Genomic DNA, 26,184 nt, shown 5'->3' on the forward strand with positions numbered 1-26,184 from the left:
AATTAAACTTGTTTTTCTCCTGTTAATCTGTCTTATCTCAATGTAATTATTAAACCAGCCAAAGATACTAGAAAAGCAGAAAGAAAATTCTTCCTCCCCCATAACTCACACCTTGATGCCCCCGCCCCTGTGTCCCCTTACAGCTATTACTCCTCCCCAAAGTAAGTACTATCCTGATTCTAACTACAGATAAGGTTTGCCTATCTACTAACTTTATGTAAATTAAATCTTTCATATGCACTTATTTGAATCTGGCTTCTTATGCTTCACATATGTTTTGAGATTCATCCATATTACATGTAGCTGTAGCTTAAGGACTCTCACTGCCAGGTAGTACTCCATTAAACTCCCTTTCCCTATTCTACTGTGGGAGGACAATTTGGATTGTTTGTATTTGAGGTTATTCTAAATAGCACAACTAAGAACATTCAGGTGAACATGTTAAGCATTTCTGTGGAGTTTATACCTAGGTGTGGCATTGCTGAGTCATAAAGTATGGCATTACGTTTGACTTAATAGACACTTCCAGAGCTTTACAAAATGATTTATTGATTTACACCCTCACTGGCAGGTATAGGAGCTCTAGTAGCTTCATATCTTCACCAATACTTTTTTTTTTTTTTAAGATTTTATTTATTTATTTGAGAGAGAGAGAATGAGAGAGACAGAGAGCACATGAGAGGGGGGAGGGTCAGAGGGAGAAGCAGGCTCCCTGCCGAGCAGGGAGCCCAATGCGGGACTCGATCCTGGGACTCCAGGATCATGACCTGAGCCCAAGGCAGTCGCCCAACCTACTGAGCCACCCAGGCGCCCTTCACCAATACTTTTTATCTAAATGTTATACATCTCCAAATTGTATAATCTTGTCCTATTTTAAAATATTAATTCCTCCACATTTCAGTAGCTTCTAATACTGACTGGGCATCAAAATCATTTGTGGAGCTTATTATAAAACACAAATACCTAGAACCCATCCATATCTAAATCAAAATTGCTAGGGGCAGGGTCATGGTTATATTATTCTAATAGTTCTATAAATGACTGTAATGCAGAGTCAGGTTTGAGACTACTGATGTAAACTTCATATACCCTTAAAGATTTCTAATGTGAGCCTTACAATTCCTCACTAATATTAAGAAATAAATATTAACATTCACAGTGCTAAGAAGAAAGATGTTTTCTCCAAGGTCACATTGTGATAAACCAGCCCATGTTCACAAACATAGTATGTACAAAAATGTGTACTGCCCCATTGCTTGTAACAACAAAAAATGATAAACTGTCTAAACAACGATCAATAAGGGGCTCGTAAAATAAATTAAAATTAATCCATACAGTGAAATTGAAAGTAGCCATTAAAAAGAATGAGATATACATATAAGGCTGGTATCACCTGGTATAACTCACTGTATTAGTTAAAATTCTGAAATACTTCCATGCCAGTTGGTAAAGGCCACTGCCCTCAAGTTGCCTTACCTGACACTCCTCATTATCCCTGAATCTCTGTTGTTTTGGCAGCAAAAAGATTAACCCTTGGCACAGCAGGAGCCTTGAGACCCAGTTTAGCATTTATTCTGACTGAACAGTACCCATGCTATACTGGTTAAAATTTCTGAATCAGTACACTACCCCTGCTATAGTATACCATGCTACACTTGTGACATTTTTTACATTATCCCCTTCTACAAGTACTAACATGGAAAAATAGCTACAGTACATTGCTAACTAAAAGAGCAAGGTGAGGAAGAGTCTAGAAAGCATGATTCTATATTTGTAAAAATATTATTCATGTGTCAATGGTATTGGCACAGAAACAAAAATCTGGTAGAATCCTTCCTTAGTAAGTTCTCACCAAACTCTTAACAGAGTTGTGCTTCTGAAATTGAGCCTGGGGGTTGTGGGATGGCACGTTCACTTTTTACTTTACACATGTTTGTCTTTGCTATAACAAACATGGAATGAAATAATAATAGTGTTTTTTTCTTTAAATAAAACCTTACCTCATCCTGTAATTATGCAATAAAAATCTTAACTGTGGAATGAGATTCCATCAGCAGCCTTCTCCCTAGCTATTCCTTTCTGCCTTCCTTTTTTTCCCTCTTTATTATAAAATACATAATCATTAAGAAAATCTGGAAAAGTGTAAGACCAAAATGAAACAATGTGACATTTCTTCTAAAGATATACTTGTTTATATATTTTTTAACAAAATGTGGATCATGTTATATAAAATAACTTCGTATACCGCTTCCTTTACATTTTACCAACGCTTTTCATGTCACTATTTCCATATTATTATTTTTAATAAGTGCCTAATATTTCAATATTTGGGGCATATTCTTATTTACTTAACTTGCTGAATTCTATCATCTGTGGGAGGACTCTACTATATTAAAGTGGAGAGAAATTATAAAAACATATATGAGAAGTAAACTTGACAGAGATTTTGTTTGTGGTAATGAATTTTGGGGACTATATTGTAAGGTTTTGTTGGCAAAAACAATTATTTATCAGATATAAATAAGTATATCTTGGTCTTGGCATGGTAATTAGGGATAATAATGGAGAGAAAATAAAAAAGAATACTGAACTGTTTAAGTCTTATTTCAAAGGAGGCTCCGAAGTAGAGTTTGGAGGAATCTGTGTAGAAAAGACAGAATAAAACCATTTGGGGGAAAAGGAATATATTGAGCCAATGCAGTTTAAAATTTGCAGGCACAAGTTTTTTCTCTTTGGCATGTTCATGAGCAGGACAAATAAAACGCATGTCTTAATCTGTGGTGCCTTTCTATTCCACCAATTGCATGGAGGAAGCCATAAACTGAAAGACAGTGGAGCTTATTCTACTAATAATTTTCATGACTTGGCTCGGGTTACTTACGATGGCAGCAGTCTGCATCCTTGACTACTCTTGCTGTCCTTTGCTGCCATCAAAGAGAATGCCAAAGCAGGTGGGATAGGTAGTTTTAGAGATCAATATAACTTATGCTTCCATTGTTGGACACTTGTGTTGTTTCCATTTTGAGCTGTTATTTCAAAAGTCTATGATGAATATCCTTGTAGTATTAGTTTGCTAGGGCTGTCAACAAAGTACCACAACCTGGGTGCCTTCAACAACAGAAATGTAGTTTCTCATAGTTCTAGAGGCTAGAAGTCCAAGATCAAGTCTTTTTTTTTTAAAAGATTTTATTTACTTGAGAGAGAGAGATATTGAGAGCAAGAGAGAGATTATATATATATATGTATATATATATAATATACACATATGCATATATATGAGGTAAATAAAGAGACGAACTGATTTCCCAAACCCACCCTCCAAAAAACAACACCGAACTACCAAGAAGAACAAATTACATAAAACCAATGCCCATAACATAACTAAAAGACAGAGAAGGCTCAAGTATCAAATTACTACCTGTAAGCAGGTAATATGGAAGTGCAATATGGAAAAATTATGTGGAAGAAAGAAAAGGGAAGCTAGCAGTAGGTGTAAGACTACTCTAAACCATCAGCAGAAAGTCCGCAGGAGGCACAACAATTTTGGAATAGTGCTACTAGATCTGAGCATGTACTACAAGGAAAGGACTTTAAAGAGCACATGATTTGGGGTGGCAGTCTTTAAAAATCATTGCTTCTGAGAAGATAGAAAGGAAAGTAGACGAGCTCTTTGGAGACAGGATGGTGACAGTGAAGAGGCAAAGGGGGAAATTTAGAGATTTGTAAGATAAAAGAGAACCAAAAATTTAAAGATTAAAAAGGATATACAACCCCTTTATACACACACACACACACACACCCCAACTGTTGCCTCACTGCACTGACAGAAGACACCCTTCATGGAAGATTCTTTTTTTTTTTTTTAAAGATTTTATTTATTTATTTTTTAGAGAGCGAGCGAGAGAGAAACAGCATGAGAGGGGAGAGGGTCAGAGGGAGAAGCAGGCTCCCCGCTGAGCCGGGAGCCCGATGTGGGACTCGATCCCAGGACCCTGGGATCATGACCTGAGCCGAAGGCAGACGCCCAACCATCTGAGCCACCCAGGTGCCCCGAAGATTCTTTTTTTTAAGATTTTATTTATTTATTTGAGAGAGAGAAAGAGAGAGGATGAGTAGGGGGAGGGGCAGAAGGAGAGGGAGAAGCAAACTCCCCACTGAGCAGGGAACCTGATGTGGGGCTCGATCTCAGGACCCCGCGGTCATGACCTGCACCGAAGGCAGAGGCTTAACCAACTGAGCCACCCAGGTGCCCCTTGATGGAAGATTCTTACAAATCACCCAAACCCACAAATGAACTGGCAAAACCAGAATAAATATATACAAAGTATTTTAAGAATATAAATCAAATTCACCTCCCCCCAAAGAAACATGTAACACAACATTCCGCACTGAATTAAATATCCTCAAGTAAGAATTTGGAGCTGGGAAAACCCACCTTAAATGAGAAATTCAAAACTTAAAAGCAGATTTGGACAATAAACAGGAAGAAATGACAAGAGAGTTGATTGAACTTAGGAAAGAAATGAAAGGAAAAGAAAATCATCACACAAAGGTTAAATTACAAAGTCCCCAAGGGAGAATAGATACAAATAAAATGTTACTAAGGAACACAGAAGAAAGCCAGAAAAAAACCCAAGAAAATGAAAATGAAGCAAAGAAATAAAATGGGTCAGAAGTAAAGTGGTTGAACCAGAAGAAAACCAAAGAAGCAAACAAGTATGTGCAATTCAAGATCCTAAACATAAAAACAAAAGAACTGAACAGAACTAATATTTACCATAACCCAAGAAAACTTTCTGGAAATAAGAAAAGACCAAAATGGGGCGCCTGGGTGGCTCAGTCGTTAAGCGTCTGCCTTCGGCTCAGGTCATGATCCCAGGGTCCTGGGATCGAGTCCCACATCGGGCTCCCTGCTCAGCGGGAAGCCTGCTTCTCCCTCTCCCACTCCCCCTGCTTGTATTCCCTCTCTCGCTGTGTCTCTCTCTGTCAAATAAATAAATAAAATCTTTAAAAAAAAAAAAAAAGAAAAGACCAAAATGTACATATTGAAAAAGTCCAACAAGGTACCTGGGAAAGGTCCAAGGTACCTAGGAAAACTGAACCAGAATGATCCATTTGAAAACATATCCTAACAAACAATTAGACTTTAAAAATAAAAGAAAAAATAAAGAAAAGAAAAAGAGGCCGTGGACGTCTAAGCACAAAGATCAAAAGTGAAATTCAGACTAGCATCAGATGCCCTAAACTTACAATGTGAAGAAATAATGCAGCTGTATTTTTTTTTTTTTTTAAAAACCCAAGGACATAATGAGTGAACCAAGAATTCCATGCTCAGACAAGCTATCTTTCAAGTACCAAAGTATTATAAAACTTTTAAACAGGCAAGATATGGGAATATTCAGTCCCCATGAGCCCTTGCTGAGGAATATACTGGCTGGGCTTCCCCCACGGAGAGATGACTGAGTAAGCTTGAGTGAGAGCACTAGTGATGAGCATACAAGAACTGACTGTTGTTCTAGGACTGAAATAAAGACAGGAACCTCGGTGGAAGAACAACATGTTATGTATTACATATCATGTGTTTTATGTGCAGGAAAGTACAAGTAATGCAGCTAAAAAATGGAAGGTTGGAGAAGGAAAGAGGAAAGTAAAATAAGCTAATGATTATTGTGTAGACAATATGTAAGAGTTAAAGGATACCATTAAAAATGACATGCTAGTAAAGGAGGAAATAAAAACGGATGACTGGAGATCTTTCACAGCAGAGTGAAAGTAGTCAACAAAAGTGCTAAGAGACTAGATCTTCATTGTTCTCACCCCAAAAAAGAAATGATAATTATGGGACGTGACAAAGGTTGTAGCTAATGCTATGGTGGAAATGGTTTTGCAGTAGGTAAGGGCCTCAAATCAACATCTTGTACACTTGAAATTCTACACAATGTTATATGTCAGTTATATGTCAATTAAAAAAAACTGGGACTAAGGGCACTTAAATGATATTAAGTAAAAAGTAACCAACAGAACAAAAATACAAAACTTTCCAAATACCAAAAGAAATTTGAAAAGAAAGAAAACCCATCATGCAAAGAAACTTAGCAAGTATAAACATAACACACATTAGAATTAAAATGTAAGATTATATGACAGAAATAGTTCAGTCATATGAATAAATGTAAATGGGCTTAACTCATTTATTAAAAGAAAAAGATTTTCAATTTGGCTATCAAAATAAGACCCAATTATAGACTATATAAAGTGTTTCAGAAAGACCAGTGGTCAGCAAAGTATAGCTCATGGACCAAACATGGTCTAGCACCTGTTTTTGTACATCCCATAATAAACTAATAAGTCTATATTTTTTAATAATTGTAAAAAACTCAAAAGAATGATATGTCAGGACATGAAAATTATATGAAATCCAAATTTCAGTGTCCATAAATCAAGGTTTTCTAAAAGATTTTATTTATTTATTTATTTTAAATATTTTATTTATTTGACAGAGAGAGGGAGAAAGCATAAGCGGCAGTGGGAGAGTGAGAAGCAGGCTCCCCGCTGAGCAGGGAGCCTGACGTGGGGCTGGATCCCAGGACCCCAGGATCGTGACCTGAGCCGAAGACAGACATTTAACCAACTGAGCCACCCAGGCAACCTCATAAATCAAGTTTTATTGCAACACAGCCCTCCTCATTCATTTTGTATTGTTTATGTAGCATAAAAACAAAGTTAAGTAGTTGAAACACAGACAACTTGGCCTGCAAAGAATCAGGGATTTTTATCAACCTAGGTTCTCTGAACAAACACACATACGAGGGTTCATGGAGAAAGTCTACCAAAACTTCGAAGACCAGATAGTACCAATACTTCACAAACTGTTCAAGAGCATTGAAAATTAAGGAAAACTTACTCATCCTTTTTATGAAGCAAGTATAACATTGACACCTAAATCTGGTAAAAATAGTACTTTTAAACAAGAGGAAATGATAGCTCAAAGTCACTTGCCGGTATTGTTGCGAAAGTTTTAAATAAAATATTAGGAACATTAAGAAAATTATACAACTTGACCAAATGCTATCTATTCTAGAAGTGCAGTTTGTTCAGTTTTGGGACATCTGTTAATACAATATATAATATTAATTTATTGCAGGAAACAAATCATATGGCTATCTCCATAGATACTGATAAAGGCCTTTGAAAAATTTCAACATCTATTTTTTAAAGAAAACACTCAAGAAAATAGAAGTTGATGGACACTCTTTTTTAACATGATAAAAATATAAATAGGGGAAATCGGAGGGGTAGATGAACCATGAGAGACGATGGACTCTGAGAGACGAACTGAGGGTTCTAGAGGGGAGGGGGGTGGGAGGATGGGTTGGCCTGGTGGTGGGTATTGAGGAGGGCACATTCTGCATGGAGCACTGGGTGTTATGCACAAACAATGAATCATGGAACACTTCATCTAAAACTAATGATGTAATGTATGGGGATTAACATAAGAATAAAAAAATTAAAAAATATATATATAAATAAATGACAGTTGGCCATTTTACTTAATGTGGAAACATTTGAGGCATTTCTGTTAAATCACGAATAAGGCCAACATGCCCACTATTCCACTGTTAGTCAATATTTTACTGTAAAAGCTAATGTTATTAAATAAAAGAAATAAATTAGAGGTATGAAAATTGGGGAAGAAGTAAAACTATCTTTATGTGCAGATGACATATAGTATACCTGGAAAACCATAGAAATATGCTGTCTAACCAATATGGTAGCCTCTAGACATATGTGGCTACTGAAGACTTAAAATGTGGCTAGTGTGACTGAGGATTTAAATAATTAATTTTATTACTTTATTTAATTTTATTTAATTTTATTTGACTTAATTTTATTTTACATTTTTTTTTTAAAGATTTCATTTATTTATTTGAGAGAGAGAATGAGAGAGAGAGCACATGAGAGGGGGGAGGGTCAGAGGAAGAAGCAGACTCCCCGCTGAGCAGGGAGCCCAATGCGGGACTTGATCCAGGGACTCCAGGATCATGACCTGAGCCGAAGGCAGTCGCCCAACCAACTGAGCCACCCAGGCACCCTATTTTACATTATTTTACATATTTTACATTATGTGGCTACTGAAGACTTAAAATGTGGCTACTGTGACTGAGGATTTAAATAATTAATTTTATTACTTTATTTATTTTTATTTGACTTAATTTTATTTTACATTAAATAGTGACATGTGACTAATGGCCATTTAAAATGCTGAACAGAGCAGTTATAGAATATTTCCATTCTATTCAGCAGGTTTTTACTGGACAGTGCTGCCCTAGAGAATCAATGATAAAACTAGCCCAAACAATAAAAGAATTAAGTAAGGTAGCAGAATGTAATATTAACACAGAGAAATCTGTGTTAATAGCCTTCATATACACAAAGAATGACCCATTAGAAGACATAATGGTAGAGAAAACCTCTTTTATAATATCAACAAGAAAGATAAAATAGGAAGACTGATGAATCACAGACCTGTATCCCTGAAACAAATACATTATGTTAATTAAAAAATAATTAATTAATTAATTAATTTTTAAAAAGATAAAACACTCAGGAATAAACTTAACAAGAAATGTGTGAAATCTATATGAGGAAAACTTCCAAACACACCTGAAAGATATGTAAGTAAACTTAAATAAATGGAACTACATCACTTGTTCTTGATAGAATGATTTAATATAAGAAAGAGATCAGTTCCCCAAGTTAATTTATAATTTTAAAGCAATCCCAATAAAAATACCAAAAGCTTCTTAATGTTGAGTTAGACAAGTTGCTACTAAAGATAAAGAACTCCAAATCACTGGGGCAAAGATGGGCTTTTTAAGAAATGGCTCTGGACAACTGAATAGACATATGAAAAACAATTAAATTTGCTCCAAACTTCACACTATGCAAGAATAACCTCCAAGTGGATCAGGGCTCTAATGCAAACATTAAAAGCATACAAGAACTAAAAAAAAAAAAAAAATGTGTGAATTCCTCTCTAGTACTCATGTATCTGCTGTCTACAAAAACAGAAGGCTAACCCAGAAACTTACAAGATTGGTTTCCTATAGGTGTGGGTGAAAACAGAATGGAAAGGAGAGGAGTTGGGTGTGGGGTAGAAAGAATGGGAAAGTGATGGATCTCTGAGTGATACCTTTTTGTACAGTTTTGAGTTTTGGAACCATGTTATTACACAAACAGAAAAATAAATATATCAAATTATAGCAAGGTTAAGGGGGAAAAAAACAAAAAAAAAATGGAATACAAACAGAAACAAATAAATTTTACTGTTCAAATGAGTAACACCCTGAAAACAGTGGAGGAGAACTAACCGGAGCAACTTCTGAACACAGTTCTTTGATTGTATTTTCAGCTAAAGACAAAACAGTGTAAATAATATTGAACCCTGGTTAGTAGTCTTTTTCCTCCCAGAGAAGTATGGGTTAGCAATTCTGAAACTATTTTCTATATATTCAAATGTTGAGCAAATATATAAATATGTATAATGGGAATCAATGTCAGAAAAAGTAATTATAAATATGGAAAGGGGATGATGGTGGATGGCTAAAGTAAGCCCAGTGGTAGTGGACCGTAATTGGAAGATTCATGATTGAATTCATGGAGGGTGTCAGTATGAAGCCACAGTTTTTAATATACACAGACAGATAAAGATGTATAATAAACTCGCACACATACACACACACTTCCTAATACTATCCACTGAGAAAGCTTAGAAGCAAGGATACTGCAATAACCATGAACATACTTAGCACTCAAATCTTGCTTTCTAAATACCATTTGTCACTAAAAGGAATGAAAACTGCTTCATTCCAAAGCCAGGACTGCAAAAGATGAGCCTGGAATATCTTGATGTGCTAAGAAAGTAAGGAAGAGTTTAAAAAATAATAAGGACATATCAAAAGACAACAGGAGCCAGCTTGACAATTCTGGGAAAATTTGAGCATCAAAATGAATAATAATAGGGGCACCTGGTGGCTTACTCAGTTAAGCATCAGACTCTTGATTTCAGTTCAGGTCATCATCTCAGGTTGTGAGATCGAGCCTGTCTCTGGCTCTGCGCTCACCAGGGAGTCTGCTGGAGATTCACTCTCTCGCTCGCTCTCTCTGTCTCCAAAATAAGTAAATAAATCTTTTTTAAAAAATTAGTAATAATAGTAAATGATTATAACCTTGTCTTTCCCTGTATGTAAAAATTTTCTAAAAAGTGGTCACTTAGGATTTTATTTCCTTAGGGCTAAAAGTATGACTCCCTCTAGTAAAATACAAACGCATTTTAACAGTTCACGACTTGAAAAGGCATGACTGCAAGGATTAACGCCCTAGTAGTAGAACCAAAGGCAGTGATGGAGGCACACATGTTTACCGAGAGTGCAAGGAAGTGAAGTCAGATTGAGGCACAGGTATATATGTACTTAACCCTGCAAGCGTTAATATGCTTTTGAGGTGGAGTAGAAGAGCCATGCTGTGGAAGAATGAAAGATCTCTGATATCTGGGTCAAGCAGACAGATGGCATTGTGAGGTGAGGTTGGGGGTAGTACACTCAAACACGCGCACAGGCACATGCACAAAATGGGATGAAACAGCCCAACATGAAGGGGTTAGTGAACAGCTAGTCCTAACATTAATGTGAGCACAGGCATGAAAGAGGAAATAAGTTTACTGGGTACCTATTATTATTATCTTCCTGCTCAGCTTCCCTTCCCCTAGCAATAGAACACCTCTGTTCTGTGGTAAACCCAATCCACATCCTGATCCCACCCCCACTGCCCTAGGGGTAGGGACCATACGTCCCGGGCTTGAGCATTCAGTGTGCACTATATGCCCCTGGCCAGAGTGATGACTTCTGCCTGGGCACCCGACCTAAATAAGCACATCAGAATCGTCTGCAATAGTGCTTCCCAGCCTGTAATGTACACTTGAGAATTTTTTAAAATGACAATTCTGATCCAGTAGGCCTCGGGTAGGGGTTTGAGAGTCTGGATTTCTAATAAGCTCCCCAGCAATGCTGATGCTGCTAGTCCAGGGTCACAATAATGAACATGAAGGCCCTTCAGAAACTTTCTGCCAGAGTTATCAGGGAAGAACTGCTCTTTATACCAGAGCTGCAAAGCGGATAGACTCCGATGCTGGGCCTGCTGGCTTGTCTACAAGATGCAGGGTTCGTTTGTTTTACATTTCTATTATCCAGTTCTTTGTGTATTCTCTGCCATTAGATTATATATACACTTACAGAAAACAGAAGCCATAAATGTATCTCCTGTCACTCCCCACAATGCCTTATTTAGTGTTTTACATATAGAACTGCATAATCAATGTTCAACAACCAACTGGGAAACAATATTAAATTCTTAGATGAAAGAAATGAAGAAGATATTTTAATGAAATTGTAAAGGAGAAGGAGGACCAGTTTTTAGCTACCATCTTCTGGATATCCCAAAGATAGTCCTAGATCCTGAACCCATGCAGCTATTGAAAAACTGGCATCATTCTCATAATCCCTCAAGTGAGTCATTTTGGAGAATTAAAAGGCGATTCTCCTTAAGTGCAAAAAAGCAAACCCCAAAGACAAGATCAAAGGAACTAGCAAAAAATATCATTAATCTTACTTACAGATTTGCTCAGGGCTTTCTAGGAGATACTTAACCTAAAAACTATGGTCCTTAACATGAGGTCTACAAGTGACATTGTCAATTTCTTTTTAAAGCATAAGAAGGAAGTTTTACCAAAAACAATTCTTAGAGATTAGTTGACAATTTTGAACTGTAAGTCACTGTGATACTTTTTTATGTGCCCAGGACAAACAAGCCTAACTGATTCACTTCCCTTCAAAGCAAGAATCCAGAAGTATCCTCCTTATTTATAGGGAATCCCAACTCCCAACTCCCTTATTTGGCTGTAAACAAGATTTCTTAAAGGGTTAAATAGCCTCCTCTTTCAACCAAGGCTTGATTAGAAATCCACTGACTTTCAAGATCAAGCAATAATTTTCCTTCCTGACCAAGTTACATTTCAGCCCTTCATAAAAGTCATTTTTAATACTAAAAATTAATATGGAGAAAGCAACTAATTCTATCCATTTAATAACATATTCTCTCTCTCTCTCTCTCTCTCTCTCTCACACACACACACACACACACACACACACACACACACACACTCTTTCTAAAAGGTAAACTCCCAAAAGTGCATACATAATAACTGTAGTAGGTTCTCTTTCTTCAGGCCACACAGTCTCCAGGATAGGGGTGTTCTCTTCAGCTCCACCCCTCCTCTAGAGGGGTTGCTCTCAGTTTTCCAATTCCTCTGCCAGTGGCAAAGTGAGTCAAACATCCAATTCAGGACAGGTATATTAGGAAGCCTTATTGTAGATGTATATCTAAACTACATTCTGTTATTTTGTATTCCATTTGTCTGATTCCTGCATCTTTCAATTGATTCATAACTTAGAGCAGAAGAGAAAGAGTATGATTATCAATCACCCTTTCAAACACTGAAAGTCAGCAGCTTCCATGGAAATACACAATCCTTATAAATTTATTCCTAATTTAACACAGCTTTTAAATCACCTGTATTTTTCCATCACAAAATTTTGGGGAAAATATTTTTCTTTTGAAAATGACATTGATCCTGCAATCTCAGACAGGGACTCAAGAATGACTAAATGTAGACATAATTATCATGTGTGCATATAAAAAGTATCAATAATTTAAATCATACATGTGTAGTGCTTCCTTTCACTCTGACCCATAATAAAATCTATGCTCAACTGTATCTTTCACCAACCAGAGTTTTGTGGTTTAATTAGTTCCTTCCTCAGTCTCTTCAGTAAAGATTAGAATCTGCTAAACCATAGTTTTTGAAACTACTTCTATAGGAAGATAAAGTAATAAAGACAGAGCATGAAGTTTTCTGAACAAATAACATGATACTAGAGTGCAGTTTAAGGAATCTAAAGAATCTATTTTTAGCCCATTTCTAAACTGTTCATTTTAAATATCAGGAAGTCTTTTCAGACAAACTGTACACCTGTCAATTCAGAATTAGGTTATATAATTGGTTCCTACCTACAGGAACACTGTTAATTTAAAGGGAATTCATATCCTTTAAGTACCAGACAGACGGCGAAGATGATACATAACATGATAATTTGAAAATCTGATAGAAAGAACTTGCAATTTGGCAATGATGGTATGAGACTCATTCTACCAATGTAAACAACTATGAAACTGGACAAAATGCATGAAGCAAACACTGAATATCCAGGCAGGAAGGGCTGTGATCCTTGGAGAAGAGAAAAACAAGAAAGCCACATTCATCTTGGCTTTCTGCCTGGAGGCACTTTCCAGATCACAACTCAGGGAAGTGGAGTCAAAAAGAGAACAGAGGTTTCACTGGGTGGATGAAACAGAGGTCAGAGTTTGGGTCTGTTGAGGCTGTTGGGATTTTCAGGGAGAAGAGGGAGCTATATAGAAAAGAAACTCTAGAAATCTGCATAGAGGTCTTTTAAGTATTTGGCTGAATATTACGATGCATCACGACAGGGCAAGACTCCAGGAAGCCCAGCGAAATATAACTCTTGAGGTTGTGAGATGAAGAGTACCTATAGGTCACGTGGAGTTGGGAGACACTGGAGTTCCAACCAGACACAGTGAAAAGAGCTCACTGAACACTCAGGTTATATAGTTGAGGCCCCAGAAAGGCTATGCTTTAGGTGTAGGGCTACTCTACATGGAGAAACAATGTGAAGCTGTTCCTGTTCCTGTATGGCCAGGGTTTTCTAAGAAAAGAATGTTGGCACCTGGGTTCAAGGGTGATTATGTAGATAGACAAGTCTGGAATAATAAAGACATTTATCTCCCAGAGCTGTGTGTTTACATTTCAAAAAATAATAAAATCTGGGGCGCCTGGGTGGCTCAGTTGGTTAAGCGACTGCCTTCGGCTCAGGTCATGATCCTGGAGTCCCGGGATCGAGTCCCGCATCAGGCTCCCTGCTCGGCAGGGAGTCTGCTTCTCCCTCTGACCCTCCCCCCTCTCATGTGCTCTCTCTCTCATTCTCTCTGTCAAATAAATAAATAAAATCTTTAAATAATAATAATAATAATTAATAATAATAATAATAATAATAATAATAAAATCTGGAGTCATTTGTTTACATTCCAAAGGGTAATTGACCAAAGAGCCTTCTTTTTCTCTTTCTCTCACTCTCTCCTTCTCTCTTTCTTCTTCTCTAGAGGAGAAGAGGTATAGTTATGAAAGCAGCTCCTATACAAGCCCCAAGATTAATAACAACATATCTTTGTATTTCATTTATACATATCATATATATTTCATATATATTTCTATAGATTCCATATATATTTCTAAATATATTTAATATATTTATTTCTATATTTTTCATATATGTATGAAAATCAGGTGCATATTTCTGCTCAAATAGAAGGCTACCTTATTTTTGCACCAGATAATTTAGGAACTTCCTCAAGCAAAGTCTCAGTTTTTCTCCAAGAAGCAACTTTGAATCTACTCAAATTTTTAAAAAGTATCTCAATGGAATCTTAAGTCACTGAAGACAGCCTTTGGGCTGTAATACTTTGTGACAGGTGTTACTAATCATCCTATTTTTGCATAAAATAATCTTAAATTAGCTTCCTTGTCTCATTTACTTTTTAGCCGTCTACATCCCAGGGGACAGCCATGATGAAGTAGCTGCAAACTGAATCCTCAGACAACTAAATAACATATTGAATATGGCTGTTAAGAATTATCTGAATATTGGAAAATATCAGCTTCAGATTTGGGTTCTATTCATTCATTAATTAAAACAATAATGATTATTACATGCCTACAATGTTAGATGAAATATGACCAATACAAAGATAAGTGAAATGTGGCCTAACTGGACACATATAAAAACAGCTATTACAGTATACTAAGAGATGTTGTAGAAGTATCAGAAAAAGGAAACAATTCTCCTTGTTTGGGGTGTGGATTGGATGATAAAGGATTAAAAGAAGTTCCTCCAGGTAGAAGTAGGCATTTGGGGTTCTGGCATAATTAATTTTGAGCTTGTTTTTTTTCCTGAAGTGAATTTACCAATGTGTTCAGTCCTTTCAATATCTGTTCATTTACCTTTGTTTTAAATGTTGATGTTCACTGTATTTGGGATTTTTATTGTACACTACTTTAAACCCCTTTTGGAAGTATTTCTATAAGACAAGTACAAGGAGGGGTGCCTGGGTGGCTCAGTCAGTTAAGCAGCTGCCTTTGGCTCAGGTCATGATCCCAGGGTCCTGGGATTGAGCCCCACGTCCAGCTCCCTGCTCCACGGAGAGCCTGCTTCTCCCTCTCCCTCTGCCTGCCACTCTGCCTACTTGTGCTCTCTCTCTCTCTCTGTCAAATAAATAAATAAAATCTTTAAAAAAAAAAAAAAAAGACAAGTACAAGGAATAGCACTAGAGGAAGCTACTTACATACCTTAAATTTATTTTTAAATGCATTTTGGATTTAAACATACCTTAAGTTTGTTTCTGAATATACATTGTATTTCCCTGCATTTGTAGAGCAAAAAGGAAATCGCAAAACACGTTGGTCTCATTTATCATACTTGTTTATTTCTGAACCTAGAAACAACCACCCGATATAATATTTAATCATAAGTAATTTTTTTAAAAGGTTTTATTTATTTGACAGAGAGAAAGACAGCCAGAGAGGGAACACAAGCAAGGAGAGTGGGAGAGGGAGAAGCAGACTCCCCGCTGAGCAGGGAGCCCGACGCGGGGCTCGATCCCAGGACCCTGGGATCATGACCTGAGCCGACGGCAGACGCTTAACGACTGAGCCACCCAGGCGCCCCTAATCATAAGTAATTTTAAGACTCAAAATTCCCCTAAGTAATACATACCAAAAATTTTCCTGCAACTTCTAGAACCATCACATTACCAACAACAAAACCCAAAGGGCCTTTAATACATCAATGCTTTTAAAAATATTAATTCTCTTCCCCAAATAGCTATCAGCCTCTCAACTGTGCATGTGTGAGCCCAGACTGAGACGAGGTGTGCAAACAGCCTGCTCACAGGGTCTTAGTTTAATGTGAGTTCAATAATCATCCTTCCTCTGAGAATAACTCTCACACATATACACACAAATATTACCTCCACACTCATGAAAATCAAACTTTATGATGATAATAAGTATCTGGAAAACTTCCAGTGAAGTTCCTTCATAACGCTATAAATAAAATCCATGACAGCATTTGTATGTACTTTTGTACCACAGTATTGATGTTTTAAGTGATTATGGATGCTGATACAAATAGAATAATAACATAAGGCTGTCATAATAATAAAAAGGAACTGCTATCCACTTGATTTTTTTCTGCCCTTCCCTCCTTCAAAGGTAATACAAAAGAAATTACCACAAATATATAGAGGGTCCCAAGTTTCCCTACTGCCTTGTACCTTTGTCCCCTTTTCTTTCTTCTTTACTAACTACCACCCCTGCTCTATGAGCTCAGGCTCTTCAATAAACCACAAGGTTTGCAAAAATAGTCCTCAGAAAATACGTTCCATTATGGAGTCCTCAAGCAAGAGGCATTAAGAAAGGAACAACCCCCAAGCACTATTGGAGAGTGAGGTGGAAAACTGCTGCCTTTGGTAAAACAGCAAGATCCCATAATCACCTTTCCAATCCTATACAATCTCTGATCCTGCTTCAGTTGGAGAGTCGCCTGGTTTTCAGGTGCTGCTGATAATACATCCGAATGAAGCCTTTAATCTCTATTTGTGTCACTTAAGTAACTTTCTCTTGGCAGTAAAATTTATATGCAATGTAGTATATCACAAGATATAAAGCAGGGGCGCCCGGCTGGCTCAGTTCGAAGAGTGTGTGACTTGTGACCTTGGGGTCGTGAGTTTGAGCCCCACGTTGGGTGTAGAGATTACTTAAATAAATTAAAAATGTTACAAAAAAAAAAGATATAAAGCAAATATACTCTGTTCACTTAAAAATGCTGCTTAAAGCAAAAAAATTATAGAATTTATAACTGTACAAAATACTATAAAGGTATATAAGGTATATATAAAAAAGATTGGTTTCTAATGCTCCCTTATCTATAGAATAATCTTACAATGTCAATGTGTGAATGGCAGTAATGTTAGTTCCCTTAAATGAGAAAAAAATCTCCAATACGTTCAATAATACTGCCACTTAAGAGTACATGGTATCATGATGTTAATATTCTACCTGTAAGGCACTAATCTGTCCAGCATGAGATCAACCAATACTTAAAACTGACATAAAGAAAAAGTCATTTTGATTATAACAAAAAAAAATAAAACAGAGAAAATTAACTAACTATAATCCTTCACTTAGGGTAGAAAAATTCAAACAAGACTTTATATTAGAATGCAGAGTATTACATATAGCATGGTAATTTAACAAATTAAATGACCTAAAAACAATGAAGAAAATGCGACAGATCCATTTTAAACATTTTTATATTCTATGGTATTTTAGAATAATTTCTACTTTTGATATCTAAATGGAAAAGTCACCTGTAGTAAGGCAATATTGAAATAAGGTGTACATGGGAGATGATATAAAATTTTAGTAAAAGTTCCATGCTCTAAATAAATTTAGATCCAATAATTATGTCAACTCAAAACATAATAAAACAAATTTATCTTACCTCAAGTCTGTTTTTCTGAAGTGATGGAACCAATCTGTCATTAGTTGTGGACTTTTGTTCACCTATTTTCTTTCTGAAAGGACTGAAAAGCTGCAGGTAGCCTTAAGGATTAGACACTAAGGGACTATGCCTTAGCATACCCTAGGGGTTTTGCTCACTGCGGAGGAGTCAAACAGCAATGGAATGGAATGGAATGGAATGGAATGGAATGGAATGGAATGGAATGGAATGGAATGGAATGGAATGGAATGGAATGGAATGGAATGGAATGGAATGGAATGGAATGGAATGGAAAGGAAAGGAAAGGAAAGGAAAGGAAAGGAAAGGAAAAAGGAAAGGAAAGGAAAGGAAAAAGGAAAGGAAAGGAAAGGAAAGGAAAAAGGAAAGGAAAGGAAAGGAAAAAGGAAAGGAAAGGAAAGGAAAAAGGAAAGGAAAGGAAAAAGGAAAGGAAAGGAAAAAGGAAAGGAAAGGAAAAAGGAAAGGAAAGGAAAAAGGAAAGGAAAGGAAAGGAAAGGGCCCCTATTTTTAGAACTTTTTTTGTAGGTCCTCTTTAGATGATGCCTATCACATTTAGAAAAATGCAATTAAATGTTTGTGTGAAGGTGAATCACATGTCAGCCATCAGGCAAACACCTTGAAGAGGAGTAAAATCAGAAATTTCCTTGGCAAGTATGTAGTCATTTCTTTTTTTTTTTTTTAATTTTTTTCAAAGATTTTATTTATTTATTTGAGAGAGAGTGAGAGCTAGAGAGAGAGAGCACACACAGAAGGAGAGGGAGAAGGAGAAGCAGACTCCCCGCAGAGCAAGGAGCCTGACGCGGGACTCGATCCCAGGACCCTGGGATCATGACCTGAGCTGAAAGCAAACGCTTAACCAGCTGAGCCACCCAGGCACCCCAATATGTAGTCATTTCTTAAATTTAAAACTTTTCTTAGTAGGCGGTCAGAAAAGATCTGTCAATAATTGGTTTCTGTGTTATTCTGTTGATTTCTGTTTTATTAGGTTAGAAAGAAAATTGGCCTATTGTTGGTTATCTGTTAACTTGAGCCAGAAAGGAAAAAAATGTGAAGCCATTTTAACAGTGTGCTGGATATTAGAACTAAGAAAAATTAATTTCCTTCAAGCCAAAATGACATAAGCAACACCTCCAATCCTGGAAAGCACAAGGAGAGTCAAGCCTCAGCTATAGGAACACTTTATATAACAACCTGAGTTCCTAACAACTACCAATACATTCTGAAGGTCAGTAAAACAATTTCCTCCTTAAAATATCAACTAGTACTAAAAGAGACAACTGCAGGGTAGTCTGAGTTTCTCTCACTTGATTTCTTCCTGAATATATAATTCATATGGTGTACCTAACCAAGTTGAAATAGAGTTTGGGAAAAAATGCAAAGAGAGGGGCGCCTGGGTGACTCAGTTGTTAAGCGTTGACCTTCAGCTCAGGTGATGATCCCAGAGTCTGGGGATTGAGCCCCACATCAGGCTCCCTGCTCAGCAGAAAGCCTGTTTTTCCCTCTCCCACTCCCCCTGCTTGTGTTCCCTCTGTCAAATAAATAAATAAAATCTTAAAAAAAAATGCAAAGAGAATGATTTCCTAATAAAGGTAAAATTATGAACCATTTTTCATAAATTTTGAAAATAGCCTGGAGGATACCCTTGCCCTAGAGAACCATAAAGAAGGAAAAGTCACACCCAAAGCTTGCAGTCTGGTGACCTTTAGTCATACAATTACTAAAAGAGATCATTAGAGAACTTGTAACAGTATTCTTGCCCCCCAAAAGAAAATGTAATCCTAGCTTAAAATTTTCAGTGACATCATAAAGAGAAAGCAGAGTCCAAATAGCATAGTCTTACTAAGAAAAGGAAGGAGGTACGGTACGAGAGGCCCACATGGGCAGGTTTTTATTATTCAGTTTTATTATTGTTTTCGAATGCCCTACAGACACTGCAACTCCTTCTTACCCGTACCCTGGGGCCGATGACACCCGTGACCCTACCCTTGATACAACCCCTCTAATGGGAAGGTTCTACAGATTTTCCTCTATTCTAGAAGTTCTGGGCAAGATCTTTACTGACAAATCAATAGCTTGACCTAGAAGCCAGAAACAACTGCCAAGATTACTTTGATCGCATAAGCTTTTAAACCTCACCTGTCCAGGCATTAAAAATAGTCCAAATGACTTAGTAATGGCGTTAAAGAGGACCCACCAAAACATGTTCTGAAACCACAGAGAAAAATATTTCTACTTGAGGGATTAAATTAATTCTTCTGGAAAATTTTTTGATAAAATAGTAATATTATTTACATAGTAGCCGCTGGAGAGACTGCAGTGAGCATTTTAGATATGTGCCTTTGCCTTTGTCAAGTTTACAGTCTAGCAGGGAGAACAATTTAAAAAGAAAGTTCAGGGGCGCCTGCATGACACACTCGGTTGAGTGTCCAACTCTTGGTTTCAGCTCAGGTCGTGATCTCTGGGTCATGATATGGAGCCCCGGGTCAGGCTCCGAGCTTAGCATGGAGTCAGCTTGAGAGTCTCTCTCCCTCTCCCTCTGCCCCTCCCACTCGTGCTCTTTTCCTCTCTCTCTCTCTAAGATAAATAAACAAATCTTTAAAAAATAAATACAGTTCAATAAACTATGGAACTGCAATAATTGTAGAAGTACAGGAAGCTATGAGGAAAGCGTGTAGCAAGACACCATAGCATTGTTCAAACTTTGTAAACTCAATCCATACTGAGAAATATATTTACATTGTAACCCAGTCCCCACATATCTATAGTAAAATAATGTACACACACAAACTCATGCATACACACACCCATATGTAATTAAAACTGGAAAATTTTCATGAAACAATATTTGTCCTGAAAATGTGCAACAAACTGATATTTTCTATTCCATTTTTATCTTCCCAGCCTTAACCACAAGATTGATTTTAGGATCCCTCTATGGGTTTTGACCCAAAGACTAAAAAACACAGACAAGTGGTATTTTTAAGTCAGCTACATCATTTGCTAAAGATGCAAATTCCTGAGCCCCACCTAAAACTACTGAATTAGAATCCATGGAAGATGGGCCTGGAGAGCTGCATTTTAGCAGGCTCTCCAGATAATTCTTAGGCATATTAAAGTTTGAGAACCCTTGGTATCATTTAATCTCAAATCTAAAGGATGATCAGGAGTTATTCAGGCACCGAGCAGGTAGAAAAATGTTATTGCCAGAAGCCATTGTAGATACAAAGACTGAGTGGGCAAAGGGGAGCATGCTACCTTTAAGGAAGCTCAGTGGACCAGGAGTCTAGAGCATTATGGGAAGGCAATGAGGATGGAGAGGTAGACATGGCTCATTCTGCAAGTTCCATCTTCTAGTATGTTCCACACTACCTCAAGAATAATTAAAAGGAAAGAAATTTTGACAAATGCTACAGCATGGATGAACTTTGAGGACATTATGCAAGTGAAGTGAGCCAGACACAAATAGTCAAATACAGTATGGTTCCACTTACATCAGGTATCTAGGGCAATCACATTCACAGAAACAGAAAACAGAATGGTGGTTGCCAGGGCTGGGGAAGGGAAGAAAGGGAAAATGTTGTTTAATGGGTACAGTTTCAGTTTTACAAGATGAAGGAGTTCTGGAGATTGGCTACACAACAATGTGAATGTAACACCACTGCACTGTATACTTAACAATGATTAAAATGGGACATTAATATGTATTTTACCACAATTTTATTTTATTTTATTTTTTTTACCACAATTTTAAAAAAGAATACACAACCAGGCTAACCCTTCCTCCCACCCCCCTCCCCTCCAGAACCCTCAGTTTGTTTTTCAGAGTCCATCGTCTCTCACGGTTAGCCTGGTGATGGATATTAAAGAGGGCACGTTCTGTATGGAGCACTGGGTGTTATACGCAAACAATGAATCATGCAACACTACATCAAAAACTAATGATGTAATGTATGGTGATTAACATAACATAATTAAAAAAATTAAAAAAAAAAAAAGAATACACAAGCCCAAGAGTCCTGAGCTGATATTTGATCCTCACTAGTATTTGACTCCTTTCCCAATTATACTGAATTCCCCTCAGTTTTAGAAGCAACAGCAACCATTCCCTTTTAGGCAATCAAGACACTAGAATTATAAACCCTTCTTCTTTTTTGTTTTTTTGTTTGTTTTTTAAAAAGCTTGTAAAAACTTTCTACATTGGAGAATGAAAGGAGAGAGAGTCTGAAAAGAAGAATTGATTTCAACTTAACCTTGTAATGAAGAGCAGCACCCTGCAACCATCTCAGTGGAAGAGATCATAAACTACCTTCTGAGGGTCACAAATCTTTACTTTATCCTTGACAAATATTTTTGTTTATAAAGCTTTTCCTCGTGAAGGAAATTTTGCGTGATGCCTATGTTAACACATATTCTCATTTTGGGGCGCCATAACTCACTGGTTCCCAAATCTAGCACTGAGTTGCACATCAGGATACTGTGAGAAGCCTTTAAAAATTACAGATCCTGGGGCACCTGGATGACTCAATCATTAAGCGTCTTGCCTTCGGCTCAGGTCATGATCCCAGGGTCCTGGGATCGAGCCCCGCATCGGGCTCCTGGCTCAGTGGGAAGCCTGCTTCTCCTTCTCCCACTCTCCCTGCTTGTGTTCCTTCTCTCACTGTGTCTCCCTCTGTCAAATAAATAAATAAATAAATAAACCTTTAAAAAAAAAAATTACAGATCCCTGGCTCCACTCCAAATCTGCTGGAGCAGATTACCCAGCAGTAAACCAGTGACTATGTATTTTTGAAGCTTCCAAGGATATTTTTATGTGTAGCCTATTTGGGGAAAATCACTCAAAGAAAAGACAGTTATGAGAATGGCTGCCTGAGCACATGCACTTACCTCTCTCCACCCTCTCAAAATTTCTTTGAAATGAATGAACATAAAAGCATGAAAATATCCATAGCAGTACTAGAAAACCAGGAAGAGTTCCATCAGCAGACCAGAACACTAAGGAATTTCTGGAAGATATAAAGCAGATGGGATCAGTAAAACCCCAAATTGCTAAAATCCTGAAATGAACAGGATCATTTACATTGTAAGTGTTGCCAGCAGGACCTTAGAATATTCCCTACATCAGAGGCAGCAAATGTTGGCAACAGATGTGGGTCAGTTGTCCAGTAATTATTGAAGCCTTCAGTAACAGTTTTCCAGCATCTCACTCTCAGAGTCGCTGCCTTGTGAATTGTCCAAAGGTTGAAAATGATGAGAGAGGAAAGGCAGTGTTCTGGGTAAATTCTGGGGGCCAAGATGAAAAAGGAGCCTCCATTTCCAGAAGGCAAGCTTCTTGTGCTCACCATAAAGGAAAGGCCAACTGAGTTGTTATCTTCCCTCCTCCCTACCCTATGCCCTCTGCAGAGATCCTATACTCAATTTGCATTTATAGTGATTTTTTCTAACCATTGCTGACAAAACAAATCCATCTAGACTCTCATTTGTAAATATGAACTGCCATCCAAAAATCAAAGAAATAAAGAAACCAAAAAAAGAAAGAGCATTTTTGTTTGATTTTGTTTGGAGAGCAAATACAGGATTAACTCTGAGGGGGAAAAAGTAAATTCTAGAAATCAAAGAAAACTTTCTCTCAACCATAAACTAAGAATAAGTCATTAGAAAAAAAATGCAATTAGACTACTTGGAAATTAAGATCATGAGAGCAAAGAAAAACAAAACAAATCAAACAGACAAACAGTACCTCAGAAGAAGAGGTGAATAATGGGGGAATTACCATGTCTGAAGAATTAATTAGATATAACAGATCCCCTTGATTAACCACAGAATATTACTCGCAGGGTGATCATCATAAAACCTACTTTGGCAGGTCCCTCCAGTGTTCTGTGGTCTGGAGGAAGGCCCGGGAGGGGAGGGAGAAAGGGAGAGCAAGGACCTCACTGCAGGTCCAGAGAGGGTAAACCTAGTGAGTTCGCCCTGAGCCTTCTGCATCAACTCTGCCCAGCTTGTGTCCTCCACCAGAAATGTCCAAGTACCCTTTGCTCCACTTATGCCTACTCTTCCCTTAGCACTGGGTCCAGGTATCATTTCCCTCTGGAAAGGCTTCCTTCGCTTCCCTTCCTCAGGCTGATTTACATTTTCTAATATCCCCACAGATCGCCACAACTAAGTTTAACTCACTGTATAATAATTACCTATTTGTGTCTCTGCCTTCCTCAGGTTTGAGAGATATTTTAATTTCAGAAGCACTGATTCTATTCAGCTACATAAACATAGATACATGTCATTCGTTCTCTAAACACATCTTGCATGCCTCCTGGTGGTGCTAAATGCAGTGTTCTAATAGCTGCAGGAAAACATACAAAAGGGGTTCTGTACACATGACATTAAATATAGGTACCTAGGGGCGCCTGGATGGCTCAGTCATTAAGCATCTGCCTTCGGCTCAGGTCATGATCCCGGGGTCCTGGGATCGAGCCCCACATCGGGCTCGCTGCCCTGCGGGAAGCCTGCTTCTCCCTCTCCCACTCCCCCTGCTTGTGTCCCTCTCTGGCTGTGTCTCTCTGTCAAATAAATAAATAAAATCTTTAAAAAAAATTTTTTAATAAATAAATATAAGTACCTACTTAACCCATGTTGGAATTCTCTGTATTCAATAGGGTGCCATCACATTTTGGAACTTTCCGAATTTCCACCAGGTACCTAATAGTTTATGCAAATGGCCCTCTAAGAATCCAACAATTTGGTCAAAAACTAGGAAGCCCTACTATATAACAGTCAATACATAATTGTCTCCCTGAAATGGATATACAGTTAATTGGATGTTTTCATTGGCTGAATAGTATCTGTGAGTTTCCCAGAGGGAGTCCTAAAAGGTACTTTCAGCTTTATGCTGCTATTTCTACTCTTCTTGACCTCTGTCACTCCTGGGCCACTAAACTGTAAAACCAGACAACTCCACTATGCCAGGACTATAGCAGGACACGGAGGCCCTGAAAAGATACTACAGTTATCACTACAAGTCATCTGATGCCCAGCTATCTGAGATGTTTGTGTCTTGAGTAAAGCTAACAGAAATGTTTTCAAGGCTTGCACTCTCCAATTATTTCCCCCAGCAGATCAAATCTAATCTATATACCATCTCCTGGACCACACGTGTCAACAGGAACAGAAGAGAAAATGTACTGAGCCTCAAAAGCAAGTGAGCTGGAATTACTAAAGAAAGGTAAAGGGCTAAGCCTATGTAGAAACACAGAGAAAACAATTAGTAAGAAAATGAAACCACTAAAATTGTTGACTCACCACTAGCTCAATTTCTTGGGAAATCATGCTTTTTAAAGAAAGTTGTAAGAGAGGGAGGAGGACAGAGAAGCATATGACACTGATTACCTTTAATTGCCCCTACAAAGCAAATATTCCTTAATGACAATGCGACAATGACCAAAGGATATATTATATATGTGACAGATACAACTTTCCTCTGGTAATTTATCTCTTTAAGGCACAAAAGATCATTGATTTTGGGCATATGAAAATCAGAGGTCCAACTTAAAAAGTAGTATATCGAACCGACAGGTTTATTATCAAGAAGCATAGCTTTTCACAGCTCATGGAAAACCTACCATGTAAAAGTGTTTTTAAAAAAATAAAGTTATCAATAGTAATCCCATTAATCATATCTTTATTTTTCTGGGTGGTAAAACTCCTTTCCAGGTTGGGAAGAAAATTCCCTATATATAAGCAATTCAAACCAACTCTATATAGAGCCAGAAGTTCAGAAGTTCGAGTATCCTGGGAACCTGGGAATATCATAGCCCCTATACGCCCAAACTTGTATCTCTCTTTAAATACTCCCCACAATCAAGGCAAGAATCAAAAGTAGGGGCGCCTGGGTGGCTCAGTCGTTAAGTGTCTGCCTTCAGCTCAGGTCATGATCCCAGGGTCCTGGGATCGAGCCCCACATCGGGCTCCCTGCTTCGCGGGAAGCCTGCTTCTCCTTCTCCCATTCTACCTGCTTGTATTCCCTCTCTTGCTGTGTCTCTCTCTGTCAAATAAATAAATAAAATCTTTTAAAAAAAAAAAAAAAGAATCAAAAGTAATGCATTCCACCATAAGTTGGGGGAATCTAAGGGTTTCCAGCACCTTAAACAGCAAATATTGTGAGAGTGAGAAACTATCTTCTCAAAATAGTTGCTAATGGTCTTTAGGAAGAAATTCCCTAAAGAAAATTAAGTGTCCCTTCCACTGCCATTGTCAGAAATCCCACCTCCCCAACAGATGGAAAGACCACTGGAACAGCACTCAGCATAAACTGAAAAGAGTATGAAAAGTCTTACAGAAAACTTCAATATTTTTCCCACAGAAGAGAAGAGAGACAGAATAAGGGTATTTTCTTTTAAATAATGCCCATATGCAAAGTTCA

General features: G+C 37.5%; 1 protein-coding gene across 6 annotated transcripts in view; it reads right to left on the reverse strand.

Moving 5' to 3' along the window:
- The window catches only part of LRRC49 (leucine rich repeat containing 49), a 171,986-nt gene that overhangs the window by 92,213 nt on the left and 53,589 nt on the right, over positions 1-26,184 (reverse strand). For 3 of the 6 annotated variants that reach the window (XM_064570223.1, XM_064570225.1, XM_064570222.1), the window contains one exon: positions 21,260-21,319. The exons of 2 other annotated variants lie outside the window; for them this stretch is intronic. In XM_064570223.1, the coding sequence (XP_064426293.1) occupies positions 21,260-21,319 (60 nt within the window). Of the gene's footprint in view, positions 1-21,259; positions 21,320-22,652; positions 22,772-26,184 lie in introns of those variants that run through there. One more of the 6 variants, XM_064570227.1, reaches the window with a different exon arrangement.

Source organism: Mirounga angustirostris, unplaced genomic scaffold (assembly GCF_029215605.1).
Source record: "Mirounga angustirostris isolate CCGP_5_RB_7025 unplaced genomic scaffold, mMirAng1.0.hap1 SCAF_9, whole genome shotgun sequence".
Lineage (NCBI taxonomy): Eukaryota > Metazoa > Chordata > Mammalia > Carnivora > Phocidae > Mirounga > Mirounga angustirostris.